Below are 18,371 nucleotides of genomic sequence, written 5' to 3' on the forward strand. Positions count from 1 at the left end.
AAATTATCTGTCAAAATTTTTCTTGATCTGATTATTTGTTTTTGAATTTGATTTTTTGTTTTGATTTTCTTGGTTCTTCATTTTTTTTCTGATTTTTCTAAATTTATATTTTTTGTTCTAATCTAATATTTGGTTTAGGGTTTTTTTTTTCTAAACTTGACATTTGGTTCTGTTCTGGCAGGCTAAAAGATATCAATTATTTCTTCAGGAATTGAAACAACAAGGGATACAAGAAGAAAGGCTGCAGCTGCTTGTTAATGTTACTGGAGCTTTTAGGCCTGGAGTGTTGACAACATTGGTTGGAGTAAGCGGGGCTGGAAAAACCATGCTAACGGATGTCTTGGCTGGAAGAAAAACTGGAGGTGTTGTGAAGGTAAAGATTTTCTCCCTTCATTTTTTGTTATCGTTATTATTTAAAAAAAATGAATGCGGAATATGCTGGAAAAATCGGCAAGTTATCTTGATGAATATGCAATATTTTTCAAGAATTAACATCTGTTTGTTTGAAGTCTAACCCCTGCTATTTTGATTTTTTTTACTAGGTTCTTCTACAGCTAGATCCGTTTCTCAATGAACTCACCATCATATTCGAGCGCAGCACCGAGACGGGCTCTGTTTGGGTTACACTTAAACGATGTGTGTATATGTGTGTTAGTGTTGGCTTCTTGGTTGATCAAATGTTTTTGGTTTTATATTTCTGCAAACTGAATTTAGTTCATTATGCCTCCTTTTCATGTTCTTGGTGTGCCTTTAGCATCCTTGTAAGTATAAAGCTGTGAGGAATAAAATGGCCGCAGCTGGTGAAGCAATTGACTATAAATGCCTTATTCTTTTCACCAATGGCAAGAAGACAATTTCTACATCAGTACGTATCTCTTGTATATACTGAACTCGTCATTTTGGTTTCTCAGTCTGCTTTCAGAACCTTCATGCTTGGTGATGCAAGTTTCAAGTAGTGTAAACTTAGATTATCCTTTGAGTAGTTGTAGGCATAAAACTCCTCTAATCCCTTGGCATGTTATTCTTCGATCCCATTCATAATGATTGAGTGCTCTTGGTTAGAGTAGATTAATCACCAAAAAGATATAAAGTGAAAGAGAGAATGACATAGAAGTAGAATCTCAATCTAATTCTCAATAAAGAAAAAGTAGAGATCACAAATCGATCTAAACCAATTCAATTGTATATTTTTTTGCAACAATATAAATTGCTTCTGTTATTTAAGTAAGTGCAGCCGCTCTGCTGGCCATGCCGGGAAACCTGCAGTTAGATGGACTGAGGTTCACACATTTTGTTAGATGATGAATTTTTGTTTCTGATATCGTTTCTTTCTTTATTAATCCTTTATTTTCGGGAAGATTTCAGATACAAAGCTGGTTTGAGGATAGGCTCCAAGACTTACCAGATGACCCTAATAATGAATTGATGATTCCCGAAGACCCTGAATGTAATAAGGAAGGTGAGCTCTCTTGAATGCCTAAGGTTCTTAGCGTAGCTTGTGCTTGTGCTTTGCTCGAGCAGTGCCTATCACTGCTGCTTAAGTATGCTGTAGCCAATGTAATTTCTGTTAAGCTATTTTTTTTGACTATTTTGTTGCTTTAAAATGTCTCATAAAAACTGAAATTTGGTTAGTTGCAGTGGAAATGGATTGTGACTTAAAGCAAGCTTTAACTAAAATGTTAGTGATTTGAACACTGGATTTCTTTGCTTTAGGGAAGACTTTGTCTGATAATTATGACAATTCAGTTCTGTTCAGTTCTGTTCTGTTCTGACATTTGTTGCCTAAGTTTGATGATATTGTTTGTTTGTTTCTTGATCCTCACTTCTGTTTCCCTTCTTTTTTTGGTTTAATGTATTCAGTTGCTTTCCTTTGCATACTTCGTCTTTTGAATATATTCTCTGCTCTCTCTTTAAAAGCTTTTAAATTGCTAATGCTAACATTATGGGATTGCATGTCCCTTTTTTTCTTTTTTCTTTTCTGCTTTGCAGCTCTAATTTTCTACAATTGTTGCTTCACATATTCTTGTTTACTGTGGCATTAATGAGAGAAGTTCTCCATCTAATACCTTGCTCTCAATAATACGAGATTTCCTGGTTGACAAAAAAAATTTATTCTTTTAATGCACTGTGGTTTTTAGTTTCTAGTTTTTTCTGTTTAGTCAATCTTATTTGTAACTAAAGAGGTTGAGCTTTCTGTTCTTCCTTGCAATTCTTATGGCTTGACTTCCTGGATCTTGCATGTCTTCTTTTGGTTGTCTAATCTTTCTTGGTTATTCTTAAGATTCCATATATAAAATATATCATGTTTTGAAAGTTTCGGTCTCATTAATGCTCTATTCTGTTTGGCAGTACTCTGTTTCAGAATTTTCTCTAGTCTTTCATTATTTTAATCTCATTCAATTTGTTACTCCACCTAGGTAGCAAGCCTAATCTAACTTATGAAAAATGAGGTGTTTGAAGGATGCTGCTGAACCACCTTTGAACAAGATGCATCCCCATGGGAACTCATCATGTCACTAATGGTAAGATTTTTATCCTCACCTGCTAGGGGCACATAACCTCCCTCTTTGTACACCTTATATTGATCATTCAGCATATAGCTAAAGCTTCTCCAATATTCCTGATGGTTTCCCTGTTTATCCCTGCTTTTATTAAGAACCTATTCTGCTGCTGTTTTTGTTTCATGAGAGTTAGGCTTAGCTAGATTTGCTTGTTTATCCCTGCTTTTATTAAGAACTATATAGTTGATAGTTCATGATCTGATTTGAGTCTCCTTAAATCACTTCAATTTTTATCCATCTGAGGATGGTGTGGTGTTTGGATAAGTTATATTACTAAGCAAATTATTTTACCCTTTTATCAGGAACTATCTGGCTCCGTTTCTAGATTAATAATGGACCGAAGCTCCATTGATTATGGTTATAGGGATGGAGAAGGTGATGCTGAACGAACTCTAAAGATGGTAGACACAGGAGTAATTGGTAGCGATATTGCCATAGCCGAAGTAAGTCTTAAATCCCCTCTGTAGTATATGTTGTGTTTAGAGATGTCTATTCTTTTTCATTTATAAAGTTTGCATTTTCATTCAGGAGTCAGGCATCTGGTCTAAACCCAACAGTGACAATTTCACTCAATGCATAGAACTGCCAAGAAATCATAAGAGTATGACTCAAGTACCCTCCTATCTCAAAGACCAACGGCTATATCCTCATAAACGCTAACGGTGGCTTGAACCAGATGAGATTTGGGGTCTGGCAGCATTGATTTCTGATGGTATATTATGAAAAGTTAGGTAGCGAAAGGTACCATCTTAATAATGATTACTCCACCTAGTAATTGAATTGTTCATTAGACACTATTAATACCGAATTGTAATTGTTTCAATATATGACTCACACTACTATTTTGTGATTAAATTTAATCTTAGTAATTCTTATTTGATTGAGAAAAAGTTATGATTGGCTTGTTTGTAGTATATATAACTATATAGCTCTTAATTCTATGGATTAATTTGTTTGTTGGAGAAATACTAGGTGTTAATTCTAGACGTTTCACTTTAGATTATTTTGGGAGTGAAGTGTTTATGGGTTGACTTTGTAAGGAGTCGAAGATATGTGCCATGTCCCTACAATTGTTATCATGTCGCTTTATGTGTTGCTGATTTAACCCAGCAATGGTGATTGGACCTCTTCTGCAACCAGTACTTAACACAAGTGCTGCTAGTGTTTTGAATGTAACTAATGGTAATTTTTAAAATTCTATTTTCTGCATGTGGAAATGAAAATTGAAATAGTAAATAATAAAAGTACAATATATAATGTGCAAGTCTATAAAGCTTATCTTTCTCTTATGATGTGTTTGTCAATGTGATGTTGATTCAAGTGTCTTGATGTGTGGTTCAGGAGAAGAAGCCTTATTCCGATAAAGTTGCTAAGCTTAAAGCAGAATATGAGAAAGCTATGGAAAGTTATAATGCTGCTGAAGCAGGAGGAGAAAAGGGAGAAGGAGAAGGAGAGCATGAAGAGGGCTAATGAAAAATATGATAAGAAAGAAGCTGCGGCCAGTGAAGACGAAGAGTTTTAAAGCAAATGGTAGCAGGAGTTCTTCCTACATCAACTTTTTGTTAATCATAGTTCTGATGTATATCACTTTTTGGTTTTCCATCCTTCATATATTTGGGAACATTTCAGTTTTAATTTAAATTATTATTATAGCATGTAAATAATTCATGTAAATTAATAAAAAATCAATTCTTATGCCTTCTAATTTTCTCTTTTTAATTATTATTATAGAACTGTAATTTTTTTAATTATTATTATGCATTCTAATTTTCTCTTTTTTTTTTTAATTTGACAAAGGAATAGGCCACGCTTTGAAAGCGTGGCAAAAGGCTTTAGTGGGAAAGCTACGCTTTTAAAAGCGTGGCTGTATGTGCTTTATCGGCACGCTTTCAAAGCGTAGCCAAAACTAACTTTCTTGGCACGCTCGAAAAGTGTGGCGTTATGTCAACTTTTCGGTACGTTTTTATAGCGTACCGATAGATTAACACCTATGGCCACGCTTTTAAGCGTGGCAAGAGTTGAAAGCGTGGCCAAAAAAAAGCGTGCCGATAGATTCACAAAAGCGTGGCGATAGAGTAATCGGCACGCTGGCGGACGTGACCCTTTCAAAAGCGTACCGATAGCTCAAAAAGTGTGGCGAAAAGCTATCGGCACGCTTTTTAGCACTTTTTGGCACGCTTTAAAAGCGTGGCAGAAAGCTTATTTTCTTGTAGTGACACTTGCTTGCATAACCTAACTCTTGTTTTGAAAAGATGCCAAAAAACTAATTTGGTGTTGAATTGGGAAAAGTGCCATTTCATGGTTCCGGAAGGAATAGTTCTTGGGCATAAAGTATCATGTAGAGGTATAGAAGTTGATAAAGCTAAAATAGAAGTTATTGAAAAACTCCCTATACCTGTTAATGTGAAAGCAGTAAGGAGTTTTCTTGGGCATGCTGGCTTCTACAGAAGGTTCATCAAAGACTTTTCAAAAATAGCAAAACCATTGAGCAATTTACTAATAAATGATATCCCTTTTATTTTTGATGACAACTGTAAACATGCCTTTGAAACTCTCAAGAGAAAGCTCATTACAGCACCAATCATCACACCCCCTGATTGGAATTTACCTTTTGAACTTATGTGTGATGCAAGCAACATTGCTATTGGCGCTGTACTGGGGCAAAAGAAGGACAAATTACATCATGTCATATATTATGCTAGCAAGGTGTTGAATGAAACACAGAAAAATTATACCACCACTGAAAAAGAACTTTTAGCAATTGTATATGTATTTGATAAGTTTAGACAATACTTGATCGGTTCAAAAGTTATAGTATACACTGACCATTCTGCTCTCAAGTATTTAATGTCTAAACAAGATTTGAAGCCAAGGCTTATTAGGTGGGTGTTGCTGCTACAAGAATTTGATATTGAAGTGAGGGATAGAAAGGGAAGTGAAAATCAAGTAGCAGATCATCTATCAAGAGTGCCACAAGAAGCTAAGCAAGATAAACCACAGCAAGTAAATGAGAACTTCCCTGATGAACACCTCTTCCAAGTTCAACAAACACCTTGGTTTGCTGACATAGCAAACTACAAAGTAGGAAGGAAGATACCTCAAGAATTCTCCAAGCAACAAATGAAGAAATTACTCAATGAAGCAAGGAAGTTCTTGTGGGATGAACCTTTCCTATTCAAGAGATGCTCTGATGGAATGATTAGGAGGTGCATCCCTGAAAATGAAATGAAGGACATACTATGGCATTGCCATGGCTTAGCATATGGTGGACACTTTGGACCAGAGAGAACAGCTGCAAAGGTACTACAGAGTGGCTTTTATTGGCCAACTATCTTCAAGGATGCCAGAGAGTTCGTTCACCAATGCAATGAATGTCAAAGAGCTGGAGGATTGACAAGAAGGAATGAGATGCCTCAAAATTTTATCTTGGAAGTGGAGCTGTTTGACCTATGGGGTATTGATTTCATGGGACCCTTTCCCCCCTCCTACTCTTTTAGATATATATTGGTGGCAGTAGAGTATGTCTCAAAGTGGGTGAAAGCCATAGCCACAATCACCTGTGATGCACAGATTGTCCTCCAATTCCTTAAGAAGCACATTTTCACAAGATATGGAGTGCCCAAGGGTCTTGTTAGTGATGGTGGTGGTCACTTTTGCAACAAACAGATGGAGAAACTCCTCCACAAATATGGAGTAATCCATAAAGTAGCCACACTATACCACCCTCAGACTAATGGCCAAGCTGAATTAGCAAATAGGGAGTTAAAGAAGATCTTAGAGAAAACAGTGGGAAGTACAAGAAAAGATTGGGCTAGGAAGCTAGAAGATGCATTATGGGCATACAGGACAGCTTTCAAAACTTCTATTGGCAAGTCACCCTTTCAGCTATTGTATGGCAAATCATGCCACCTCCCTGTGGAGCTTGAACACAGAGCTTTTTGGGCCACTAAACTCCTCAACCTTGATTCCCAAGCTGCAGGAGAGAAAAGGTTGTTACAACTAAATGAGTTGGATGAATTCAGGCTAGAAGCCTATGAGAGTGCCAAGATATACAAGGAAAGAGCTAAAAGATGGCATGATAAGAAGATCACCAAGAAGGAGTTCAAGCCAGGACAGCAAGTGCTCTTGTATAACTCAAGGCTTAACATCTTCCCTGGCAAACTTAAATCTAAATGGACTGGTCCATATTTAGTGACAAAGGTATTTCCTTATGGAAGTCTTGAGTTGCTAGATGAAGCTACACAGAATCATTTCACAGCAAATGGACACAGAACAAAGCCTTACCTAGGAGGGCAATGGGACAAGGAAGAAGAAGTTCAGTATCTGAACTAAGCAAGCATAAAGGATGTCAAGCTAGTGACAATAAAAGAGCGCTTGTTGGGAGGCAACCCAACCTGAGGTAGTATTCTTTTCATAGCTATTTTAATAAAAAGGTTAATTAGCCTTATCCATATTGCAAGAAGCTAAGTTTGGTGTTGCACACCAAAATAATATAAGGGAGAATGAAGGATTCTAAGTTTGGTGTTCCACCAAAATCCCATCATAAAACGCCTTCTCACTTTCTGCATAATGTTAGCTTCAAGCATTTAGATAAACTAGTTAACTATTTACTGTTTCATAGTTTTTAGTTTTATTACCTTTAGCATGGAAAAAGGATTTCACAAATAATTGAATTGTTGCATGAGAGACATTGGCAAGGAACTAAGTTTGGTGTTCACACACCAAAGTAAGTTCAAAAGCCCACAAATGAGCTTTGCATATTAACCATATACCTTAAGGGCTTGAGAAGCAAGCCACTTTTGAGAATTATGCAGGAAAATAGCCAACGAATTAAAGGACACTTGCATTATGACTTGGAAGGAGCAAACAAAAGGAAGAACGAAAAGCTGCAGACCAACAGGTTGTATCTATACTTGATCCCTGTTGTTATGTAATGAATTAATTCAGAGATCCCTTTATGACTGGCTGGAATGATCATTTAGTTGCAAGTAGAAATACATGCTTGAAAAAGTATCTGCATAATAATTGTCATCTCTCATTAACTTGAGTACTTTGTCTTGTGTCCCCTTTCTTGCTTGAATAAAAGAGAGATATATTAATTAGAAAAGTAATTGTCCAATGTTGCAAAATTTAGAATGAAAGTTAGTGGAGGTATGTGTTTGATTTAGTTATTAGCTCATAAAATAAATGCTGCAAAATGACTTGTTACTTAAAGCCTAAGCTAGTTTGCTACTGTGATCTCTCAATTATTGAAAGTCCCTTGAAAATAAATCAAAACAAAGAAAAGAGAAAGAAGAAAAAGCCAAAGAAAGTGGCAAAGAAACAAACAATAAGGCTAGACACCAATAGCTTGGACCCTAGGACATATGCCTGTGGTGTTTGTGTACTGGGATCTGCTTGGACAAGTAAGTTCTAAGGAGTATTTTAAAACTTGGCAACTTAGATCAACTGATTTGGGATTGCCAACTGAAAGTCCACAATAAAGAGCAACCTAGCTACAAAACATTTAGTAATCCAAAGAGATACTGGGCATCAATGATCCTAGGAGGAAAAAAGTTGAGCCATGTGTCTATGGTGAAGAAATGTTGAGTGAAATTTAGCCAAAGGCCACTGCAGCATTTGACACCAAGCCTCTAATAAGAAATAAGCGCTGTGATGCAAAAGAAAGAAGAAAAAAGAAACTAACAAGGGAAATGAGCAAAAAGTGAAGAGTTATAGCAGCAACCTTGGTGAACCCTTTAAGGAAGCATTGTTTATTTTAGCAGCAAGTAATAAATGAGCTACTTTTGATCTGCATAAAACCCCATAAACTTAGTTCAACTATATGCTTAATAAGGACATGTATACTATTCTGTTTCATGCTATCTTCTCTTATGTTTTATGCTTGCTTGGGGACAAGCAAGTTTTAAGTTTGGTGTTGTGATGACAAGTCATCGTAGCCTAGTTTTACTAGCCTTTTTCTTTATTTTTATTTAGTTTTATACACTTTCTTGCATCCTAAGAAAGCAATTTGGAATGAAAATGCATGACTTCTTTGAATCAAACAACCACCATGAAATTGATGCTAAATCATGAGGTTTAAGCTAAATTTAATTGATTTTTTATGATTAATAGACCTTGTGAATTTGGTGATACTTTGATTGGTTATTTTGATTAATTGTAGGTGAAGAAAAGAAGAAAAGAAGAAAGCGTGGCCTAAGAAGTGTGGCTCAAAGAAGAAAAAGTGTGCCCAAGAAAAGAGGAAGTGTGGTGCAACAAAACCATGAAGCTCCCTCCAAAGCTCACTAAGTGAGCGCTACACTCACTCCCAGGAGACCAAGGCACAAAGCTCAGCTCACTTTGTGAGCTGAGCACAACACAAGGCCAAGAAATAAGGAAATGAGGAACCAAGCTCAGCTCACAAAGTGACCATTATCGAGAGCGCTAGAGGAAAAATTCAGGGAAAATGTTTTGCAAATGCATGCTCCAAGACTTGAACCCATGACCAAAGGGAAGAGGGGAGGCGCTACTCACATGGAAAAATAAGCCAAAATTGGCCAAATACACTCCCCAAGGATCGAACCCCACACCTTGAGGAAGCAAGGAAGCAAGGCAACCAAGAAAAAGGGTAGCGCATGCTTCCCATGGGTTTCGAACCAAGGACCCTCCCTTGGATGTCCCAAGGCTCAGCTCACTTGGAGAGCTGAGCGCTACTTCTTGATGCATGGGGCACGCAACAAATTGACAAGGTCCATGGGCATCACACAACAAATTTGAAACGGCCAGGAGCACAAGGAGCGCGCATGACACGGTCCCTGGGCAGCACACAGCGCACAACATTTGGCACCAAGGCACCAATGCTCAGCTCACAAAGTGAGCTGAGCTCTCCCCTGATGCACCCCAAGACAGCAGCATGGTACCAATGCTTCCCCACACTAAGTGTCAAAGCTCAGCTCACTTTGTGAGCTGAGCACTCCCCTGGAAGCATATTACCCATGGGCTGAAAATTCAACCAAAAGTCTAATTTAATTCAAATCTTCACCAAATCAAAAGCCCATCCAAATTCCAATATCCAAGAATAGAAAGTGTATAAATAGGAGTTAGTTTGATGGAATTAGAGAGCGGAATTTTATTTTGAATTTTTCTTTGAACTTTCATTTTCATTTTGAGCTTTTGTTTTTGAGTTTAGATTTCAGAGAACTTGGAGGAAGAATTGATCTCTCTTCTTCTTGGTTCTTGTTTGAGCACTCTTTTATTTTCTTGCTTTGGATCTTGGGTGGAGAATTGAAGAACTTCTGTTTCAATCTCACCTTGAGATCTTGTTTTAATTTTCTGCATAATTGAATTCCAATTTCCATTTACTGCTTCTTCTTCTACAATTTCTGCAATTCACTTTTCTTTATTTCCTTTGCAACTGTTCTTGTTAGATCAAGGAAGGATTTGAGATCTAGACTTGTTATCTAGTCTCTTCCACTCCTGAGATCTTCAACCTCTTTTACATTGCTACAAATTAAGCACTGCTTTCCTGTTTTTAAATTCTTCAAAGCATTTTACTCTTCTGTTCAAGATCTACTTCACTGCAAGTAAATTTTCTCTTTTATGTTTAATGCAATTTACTTGTTCTTGTTTAAATTCTACAATCCCAATTCCCAATTCCTTTTATGATTCAAGCAATTTACATTTCTTGCACTTTAAGCTTCAGCCATTTACATTTCTTGCAATCTAAGTTTCTGCAATTTATATTACTTGCACTTTAAGAATCTACTTCTTTACTTTCCTGCTCTTTAATTTACTGCACTTTACCCCTTTCCCTTTATATTTCAAGCAATTTAGTTTCTGCAAAGCACAAATCACTCAACCAAACTTGATTCGCTTGACTAAATCAACCACTAAACTAAAATTGCTCAATCCTTCAATCCCTGTGGGATCGACCTCACTCATGTGAGTTATTATTACTTGATGCAACCCGGTACACTTGCCGGTGAGTTTGGGTGTTGGAATTTGTTTCCACAAAAAATACCCATCAAGTTGTGCTAAAATGGCGCTGGAGTCGTGCATTTCGCATGAATTCCAGCGACGCGATCGCGCGACCCACGCGATCGCGTCACCCTATCCCCCCTCTCATGCGATCGCGAGCCCCACGCGATCGCGTCACTCCCATTTTCACCCCAACCACGCGACCACGTGCTATATGCGGCCGCGTGGATTCGAAAATATAACACCCCTAGCCACGCGAACCCTATCAGTCGCGCAGCCTCCCACCCCCAACCCTCTTCTCCCTCTCTGCTTCTTCTTCCTCCAGCCACCACCCAGCAACACCTAGCCGCCACCGCGCCACCACCCAGATGCCGCCGCTGTCCAGACACCGCCGCCGCACAACCCCCCTCCCCCTCTTTCTTCTTCTTTCTTCTTCTCTTCTCCCCTCTCCGCCACTGCCCTCCGAACCACCACCCACCACCGCCGGCCTTCCAGCCGCACCCCCCTCCGCCACCCACCCGCAATCCCCCTCCATTCCTCTATCACTATCCCTAAAACCCTATCCCCATTCCCCTCTTCCACAGCCCTGCCTCTACAGCAGCTAGACTCCCAGCCCACCACCACTGAGACTCCAGCTACCATCCGTACCAGTGATGACACCCCTTTACACCCGGCTTGATTGAGCATCAGGGACGATGCTTCATTTTAAGTGTGGGGAGGTCGCCATCTCTGGCGTTTATTTTGGTGAACCACTACATACTTTTTCTTTTATTTTGAATATTTTTCTGTATTTTTCTTTTTACTATTATTTTCTGAGTACTTATACATTGCTTTTATGTATTTTTACTCTATTTTTGCATGTTGCATCTTTAGTTCATATTTTTAGTTATTTAGTTTAGTTTGCAATTCTGATTTATTAGTGGATTAATTAGTATAGTTTACCCTTTTTAGCATAAGATAGTATAGCTTAAATTGAAAAATATAAAAAGGAAGTAAGCTAGGAAATTGAACATATCAGATTTAAATCCATAAACCTTGTATATAGCATTACATGATGTAGTTAAGCTGACAACATTTCATCAAGGAGGAATATTAAAACTTTAAAAGCTACCCTAAATAATTTTTTTATGAGAATAATGGGAATTTTTAACTAAACCTGCATAACATATATAAATGATATATGATGCTTGAGTTAGAGAACACACAGCCTGTGAGTCTTGAGCTTAATTGTATGGTTGCATTCAAACCATAATTTTATTCCTGTGTGTTTCGCTTCTTTTTATTCTGATGTTCTTTACTTTGCTTTAATCTATATGTCCAATTATAGAATATAGAATAGATACATACCAAAAGAATGATTGAGGCCATCATTTGATTTTAGCTCACTTACCCCAAATTAGCCTACCTTTTACATCACCTTTGTTAGCCCCCTTAAACCTTTTAAAACCCCTTTATTCTATTTAGCCAAATTACTAGCCTTAAGCAGAAAAACAAAAGAAAACCCCAAGTGAATCCTTGGTTAGCTTAAGATAGGAAATTATAAATAGAGTAAAATGTGAGAAACCTTTTGGGAACATGGGTAATAGAAACAAAAGGGTAGAGAAGTTAAAAGAAATAAAATAAATTTGGAGAGCATGCTCATGAGAAAATCAAAGTGATTTAATTGCCATGTGCCTTGAAAAAAAAATTTTCAGCATTTAATAAAAGGGGATACAAAAGAAATTCCCCAATGCAAAATAAAAGCAATGCACATGGAATAAAAAAAAATAAAATAAAAAGTGAAACATGAGCATGTAACAATAAGTGGGATAATATGGGAAAATAGGTAAAGAGATTTTGTTTTACTAAATATGTATGTTAGGTGAGATCTTAGTCTAATTAAGGATTCACTTATTAGCTCACTTGACCCTATACATAAATCCTTACCTTTACCTTGACCCCATTACAACCTCAATTAAAGACCTCATGACTTTTTGGTATGACTATATTCTATAATTGTTGATTGGTTAGATGAAGAACAAAGCTATAGAAATTAAGAATAAAAAGAAAAATAGAGTGAATAAACCCAATAAACACTGAGTGACTAGAGAGTAAACACAAAATTCAGTGATGGTTCAATAACTCATCAACATATATCAATGCTTAAATTTACTAATTGTTTTGCAAGTTTGTACAATGTTTTCTTTCCCATCGCATTTGCTAAAATGCTTTATTATTTAAGGGTTGGCTATATATATATACATGACTCCATGAGAATGTGAATTAACTTGGCTACATGTAAGCTTTATATATGAGTGAATAATTTAGAGTTGCATGATGCATCATTCATTTAGGTAGTTGCATTTAAATTAGGTTGCATTGCATGACATTCCATCACTTTAACCTTAATTATTTACCTTGGATTTAGCATGAGGACATGCTAGTGTTTAAGTGGGAGGAGGTTGATAAACCCATATTTCATGAGTTCTTTTGTGCTTAATTTGAGTGATTTATACAATCCTTCACCTACTTAATCACATTAATTGCATGATTTTACTTTCCCTTCCTTATTACGTGATGTATGTGAAAAACATGTTTCCTAAGCTTTAAAATTAATTATTTTAACTACCTTTATTTCCATTCGACGCCGTGATTAGTGTGTTGAGTAGTTTCAGATTTTCTAAGGCAGAATGACTTAAAGGATGGAAAAGGAAACATACAAAATGGAAGGAGAAGGCAAAACGGAGCTTTGAAGGAAACTGGTATTCATGCGATCGCATGGATGACGCGATCGCGTGCCAGAAGCGAAGATGCAGCGACGCGGCCGCATTACTGACACGACCGCGCGACATAAGCAGAACGCATACGACGCGGACGCGTGACTAACGCGACCGCATGGCAAGGAAAAGCTCCGAATGACGCGACCGCGTGACCCACGCGGACGCGTGACAGAGGCCACGTATCAGAATTTACAGAATACGTCCCCAGCGATTTCTGAAGCCCTTTTTGGCCCAAATCCAAGTACAGACAGCATAGACCAGAGGTTATAAAGTGTGGGAATGCACCCATTCAAAGCAGAGCTCATATATTTTATTTTTCAATGATTTAGATTTAGTTGAGAGGGAGATCTTCTCTCTCTCTCTCTTAGGATTTAGGATTTCTTCTTGTTTTAAGAGTGACTCTCAATCCAGGTTTTATGTTTCTTTGTTTTAGCTTCCTTTTATTTTTATTTATTCCAGCACTTGAATTAATCAATGAATCTATGAATTCTTCCATGTTGCAGACTGTTATTTGAATTAATGATAATTGAGGTATTTTCAGTTTATGATTGTTCTCTTTGATTTAAGTTATCATTGCTTCCCATCTAAGGACATTTTATTATTCCAGCAATTTTACTTTTTCCCCTTTTGGTCCTGGTTAAGAATTCAGTAACTCAACAGTTATTAAACTCAACATAACTGATGATCGTTATCTTGCTAATTGAGCTGAACTTAAGTAATCCCAATCTTTTCTTAGGAAATAAATAGGATTCAAAGGTCAATTTAATTAATCCCTTGAGTTTACTTTGCCCTAGTAAAGGTTGACCAAGTGGAGTTTAGATTCAACTTTCATTATAGTTGGGAGAGATAACTACGTTGGACCTCCAACTTCCCTTACCTTGCCAAAAGTCGGCTTTACAGTATTTATTTATTGTAATTGCCATTTACTTTACTTGTCATTTAAATTACTTGCTTCTCATCTTCTAAACCCCGATTACAACCTTTATAGCCAATAATAAGAACATACTTCCTCGCAGTTCCTTGAGAAGACGACCCGAGGTTTGAATACTCGGTTAACAATTTTTAAAGGGGTTTGTTACTTGTGACACCCAACACGTTTGTACGAAGGGATTTTTGTCGGTTTAGAGACTATATCTACAACGCAACTGTTTCGATGAATCTCTTTACTGGTAAAAATCCCAACGTCACCTCTCCTAGGCATTATAAAGTGATTCATCATCCTCTTGTTTAAAGCATTGGATGTCCATCCTTAGCTGTGTCATCCTTTTTGGAGGGAAATATTGATTCAGGAATTTGTCTAATAACTGTTTCCATGTTCTTATGCTTGCTGTGGGTTGGTTATTTAACCACCTTTTAGCTTGATCTTTTACAGCAAACGAAAACAGTAACAGCCTGTATACATCCTGATCTACCTCTTTGTCACGTACTGTGTCAACAATTTGCAAGAAATGTGTCAGAAAGTCAATAGGTTCTTCCTGTGGAAGACCAGAATACTAGCAATTTTGCTGCACCATGACAATGAGCTGAGGATTTAGCTCAAAACCGCTTGCCTTGATAGGAGGTATACAGATACTACTCCCGTATGCAGCAGTAATGGGGTTAGCATATGACCCAAGAGTCCTTCTGGACTGTTCATTTCCACTTTTGTTCATGATGGAGAAAGGGAGATGATGTGGATTATAAATTTTTTTTTTCAGAAAACAAAATTAAAATAAAATAAAATAAAATAAATGAAAATTCGAATATAAGTTAAAAAATTAAACGGAAATTGAAAACTAAAATAATTAATTAATTAAAAAATTTAAAAAATAAAGGGTAAGGATTTTCGAAAAATGAAGAGAAAGAAATTGGTTAGGATGTTTTGAAAAAGATATGTCTTAAAATTAAAGTTACTTGTAAGAAAAAAGATAAATAAAATAAAATAAATAAAAAAAAGAAAAGATATGAAAAAGATTTGATTTTAAGATTTAAGATTAGAAAAGATAAGATAAGCTAGGTAAGAGAAGATAAGGAATTTAAATTAAAAAGTTTTGAAATTTAAATTTTAAATTTGAAAATTAAATTTTAAAATTTTAAATTTGAAATTTGAAATTTGAAATTTAAATTTTGAAATTTGAATTTTTTTTTAATTTTTGAATTTAATTTGAAGTTTGAAATTGGAATTTGAAATAAGATATGATGAGATTTTGAAAAAGATATGATTTTTTTGAAAAAGATTTGAATTTTGAAATTTTAAAACTAAGATAAGATAAAATAAAATTTTAAAATAAAATCTGAATTTTTAAAAGGAAAATTCGAAAAATCAATTAAAATAAAGGAAAAATATATTTTTGAATTTAATGAGGAATGAGAAAAACAATAAAAAGACACAAAACTTAAAATTTTTAGATCTAATGCTCCTTATTTTAAAAAATTTGGAGGAAAAACACGAAGGAACACCAAACATAAAAATTTTAAGATCAAAATGCAAGAAAGACTCAACACCTTGAAGATTCACAAGAACACGAAGAACAGAAATTCAAAGACTCAAAGGACTCAAGAACATAAAAAAAAAAAGAACACCAAACTTAAAATTTTTATAAAACGAAAAATAAATTTTTGAAAATTAAATAAAAATTGACAAGAAAACACCAAACTTAAAACTTGACACAAGATTTAATCAAAGAAAAATTATTTTTGAAAAGATTTTAGAAAGAAAGACTCAAAGGAGCAACTATTCACAAGAACATAGACACATTCAACAAATGCAAGGATTAAACAGAGAAAAACTATTTTTTTTGGATGACAAAAACACAAAGGACACCAAACTTAAAACATGCAACTAGACTCAAACAGAAAACTCTAAAGATTAATAAAGAAAGACAATAAATTTTTGGAAAATTTTTGAAAAGAAAATAAAAGACTCTGACCCAAAAGACAAAATTTTCCTAATCTAAGCAACAAGATGAACCGTCAATTGTTCAAACTCGAACAATCCCCGGCAACGGCGCCAAAAACTTGGTGCACGAATTGTAAATCACACTTTTCATAACTCGTACCACTAACCAGCAAGTGCACTGGGTCGTCCAAGTAATACCTTACGTGAGTAAGAGTCGATCCCACGGACATTGTCGGCTTGAAGCAAGCTATGGCTATTTTGTAATTCTTAGTAAGGAAATCAATGATAAGAGTGATTATATTTATGAAGAGTAAATAGCATAAAATAAATAATATTTGTTATGCAGTATTGGAGAACAGATTGAGGATATGGAGATGCTCTGTCTTCCGAATCTCTGCTTTCATACTGTCTTCTTCTTCATGCACGTAGGTCTCCTTCCATGGCAAGCTGTATGTTGGTGGATCACCGTTGTCAATGGCTACCATCCGTCCTCTCAGTGAAAATGGTCCAAATGCACTGTCACTGCACAGCTAATCCTCTATCGGTTCTCACTCATGTCGGAATAGGATCCATTGATCCTTTTGCGTCTGTCACTACGCCCAGCACTCGTGAGTTTGAAGCTTGTCACTGTCATCCCATCCCAGATCTTACTCGGAATACCACAGACAAGGTTTAGACTTTTCGTATCTCAGGAATGGCCACCAATAATTCTAGCTTATACCACGAAGACTCTGATCTCACGGATTCGAATGATCTGTTGTCCGGAGATGCAATCAAACGCGTGAACCAGGAATCAAAGAGATACACACTCAATCTAAGGTAGAACGGAAGTGGTTGTCAGGCACGCATTCATGGATTGAGAATGGTGATGAGTGTCACGGATCATCACATTCATCATGGTTAAGTGCGAGTGAATATCTTAGAACAGAGACAAGCGTGTTTGAATAGAAAACAGAAGTCATTACATTAATTCATCGAGACACAGCAGAGCTCCTCACCCCCAATCATGGAGTTTAGAGACTTATGCCATTGAGATACAATGTATAACGTGAAAATGTCATCAGGTACATAATAAATCTCTAAAATTTGTTTAAATACTAAATTAGTAACCTAGGTTTACAGAAAAATGAGTAAACTATGATAGATAGTGCAGAAATCCACTTCTGAGGCCCACTTGGTGTGCGTTGGGATTGAGATTTGAGCTTCACACGTGCCTAGGCTGTTTGTGGAGTTAAACGCCAGGTTGTAACCTGTTTCTGGCGTTTAACTCTGCTTTGCAACATGTTTCTGGCGTTTAACTCCAGAATAGGGCAAGAAGCTGGCATTGAACGCCAGTTTGTGTCATTTATCTTCGAGCAAAGTATGGACTATTATATAATTCTGGAAAGCCCTGGATGTCTACTTTCCAATGCAATTAAGAGCGTGCCATTTGGACTCCTGTAGCTCCGAGAAATCCACTTTGAGTGCATGGAGGTCAGAATCTAACAGCATCTGCAGTCCTTCTTCAGCCTCTGAATCAGATTTTTGCTCAGGTCCCTCAATTTCAGCCAGAAAGTACCTGAAATCACAGAAAAACACACAAACTCATAGTAAAGTCTAGAAATTTGATTTTTAATTAAAAACAAATAAAAATCTACTAAAAACTAACTAAACCATACTAAAAACTATGTAAAAACAATGCCAAAAAGCATATAAATTATCCGCTCATCATGACTTCTAGCTTTGGCTCCCTCGTGCCGATCTAGTGGCGCGCATCCATGCGTACGCCCAAGGTACGTGTACGCGTTGCTGCTCAAGCCCCAAACTTCATTTTCCATGCTCTTACCCTTCATGCATGCTTCCTCTCTCTCTTCTAAGCCATCCTGACCCTATAACTTCTGAAATCACTTAACAAATGGATCACGGCATCGAATGGTAATAGGGGAGGATTCAATTATGGCATATTTGGTGCAAAAGAAGCATGATTTCATCCATGAGGCAAAAATCGGAAAGGAAACACAAAACCATGAATTTTCTATGAATAGGTGTGAAAAAACATTGATAAAACCCTCAAAATTCGTGCAAGATAAACCCTAAAAACGGGGTTTATCACCATGACCTCGGGAGCTCCCACCCTTAAAGGCCGGCCACCTTATAATAACATGGTCCTTTCCAGTTGGCTTCTAGCTTCCCTTCTCCTAACCGACTTGCTCCGATATCATTTCAGATTAAAATGAG

General features: G+C 36.6%; 1 protein-coding gene across 1 annotated transcript; it reads left to right on the forward strand.

The window, feature by feature from the left end:
• The first annotated feature begins 570 nt into the window (after positions 1-570).
• LOC110266860 (uncharacterized) lies at positions 571-2,449 on the forward strand. The gene is made up of 4 exons (XM_088500375.1): positions 571-636; positions 755-865; positions 1,366-1,459; positions 2,418-2,449. Exons 1-4 carry the CDS (start codon positions 571-573, stop codon positions 2,447-2,449), a joined length of 303 nt encoding a protein of 100 aa, XP_088356501.1.
• The last annotated feature ends 15,922 nt before the right edge of the window (positions 2,450-18,371 follow it).

The sequence above is a fragment of the Arachis ipaensis genome, chromosome B9 (assembly GCF_059453495.1).
Source record: "Arachis ipaensis isolate K30076 ecotype BB chromosome B9, ASM5945349v1, whole genome shotgun sequence".
In the NCBI taxonomy this organism is placed as follows: Eukaryota; Viridiplantae; Streptophyta; class Magnoliopsida; order Fabales; family Fabaceae; genus Arachis; species Arachis ipaensis.

Bases quoted from the DNA above. Each gene is read 5' to 3' on its own strand.
- LOC110266860 (XM_088500375.1), top strand. From the start codon at position 571: ATGAACTCACCATCATATTCGAGCGCAGCACCGAGACGGGCTCTGTTT. The intron at 866-1,365 runs GTACGTATCTCT...GGAAGATTTCAG, and splicing joins AGAAGACAATTTCTACATCA to ATACAAAGCTGGTTTGAGGA. The intron at 1,460-2,417 runs GTGAGCTCTCTT...TACTCCACCTAG, and splicing joins CCCTGAATGTAATAAGGAAG to GTAGCAAGCCTAATCTAACT.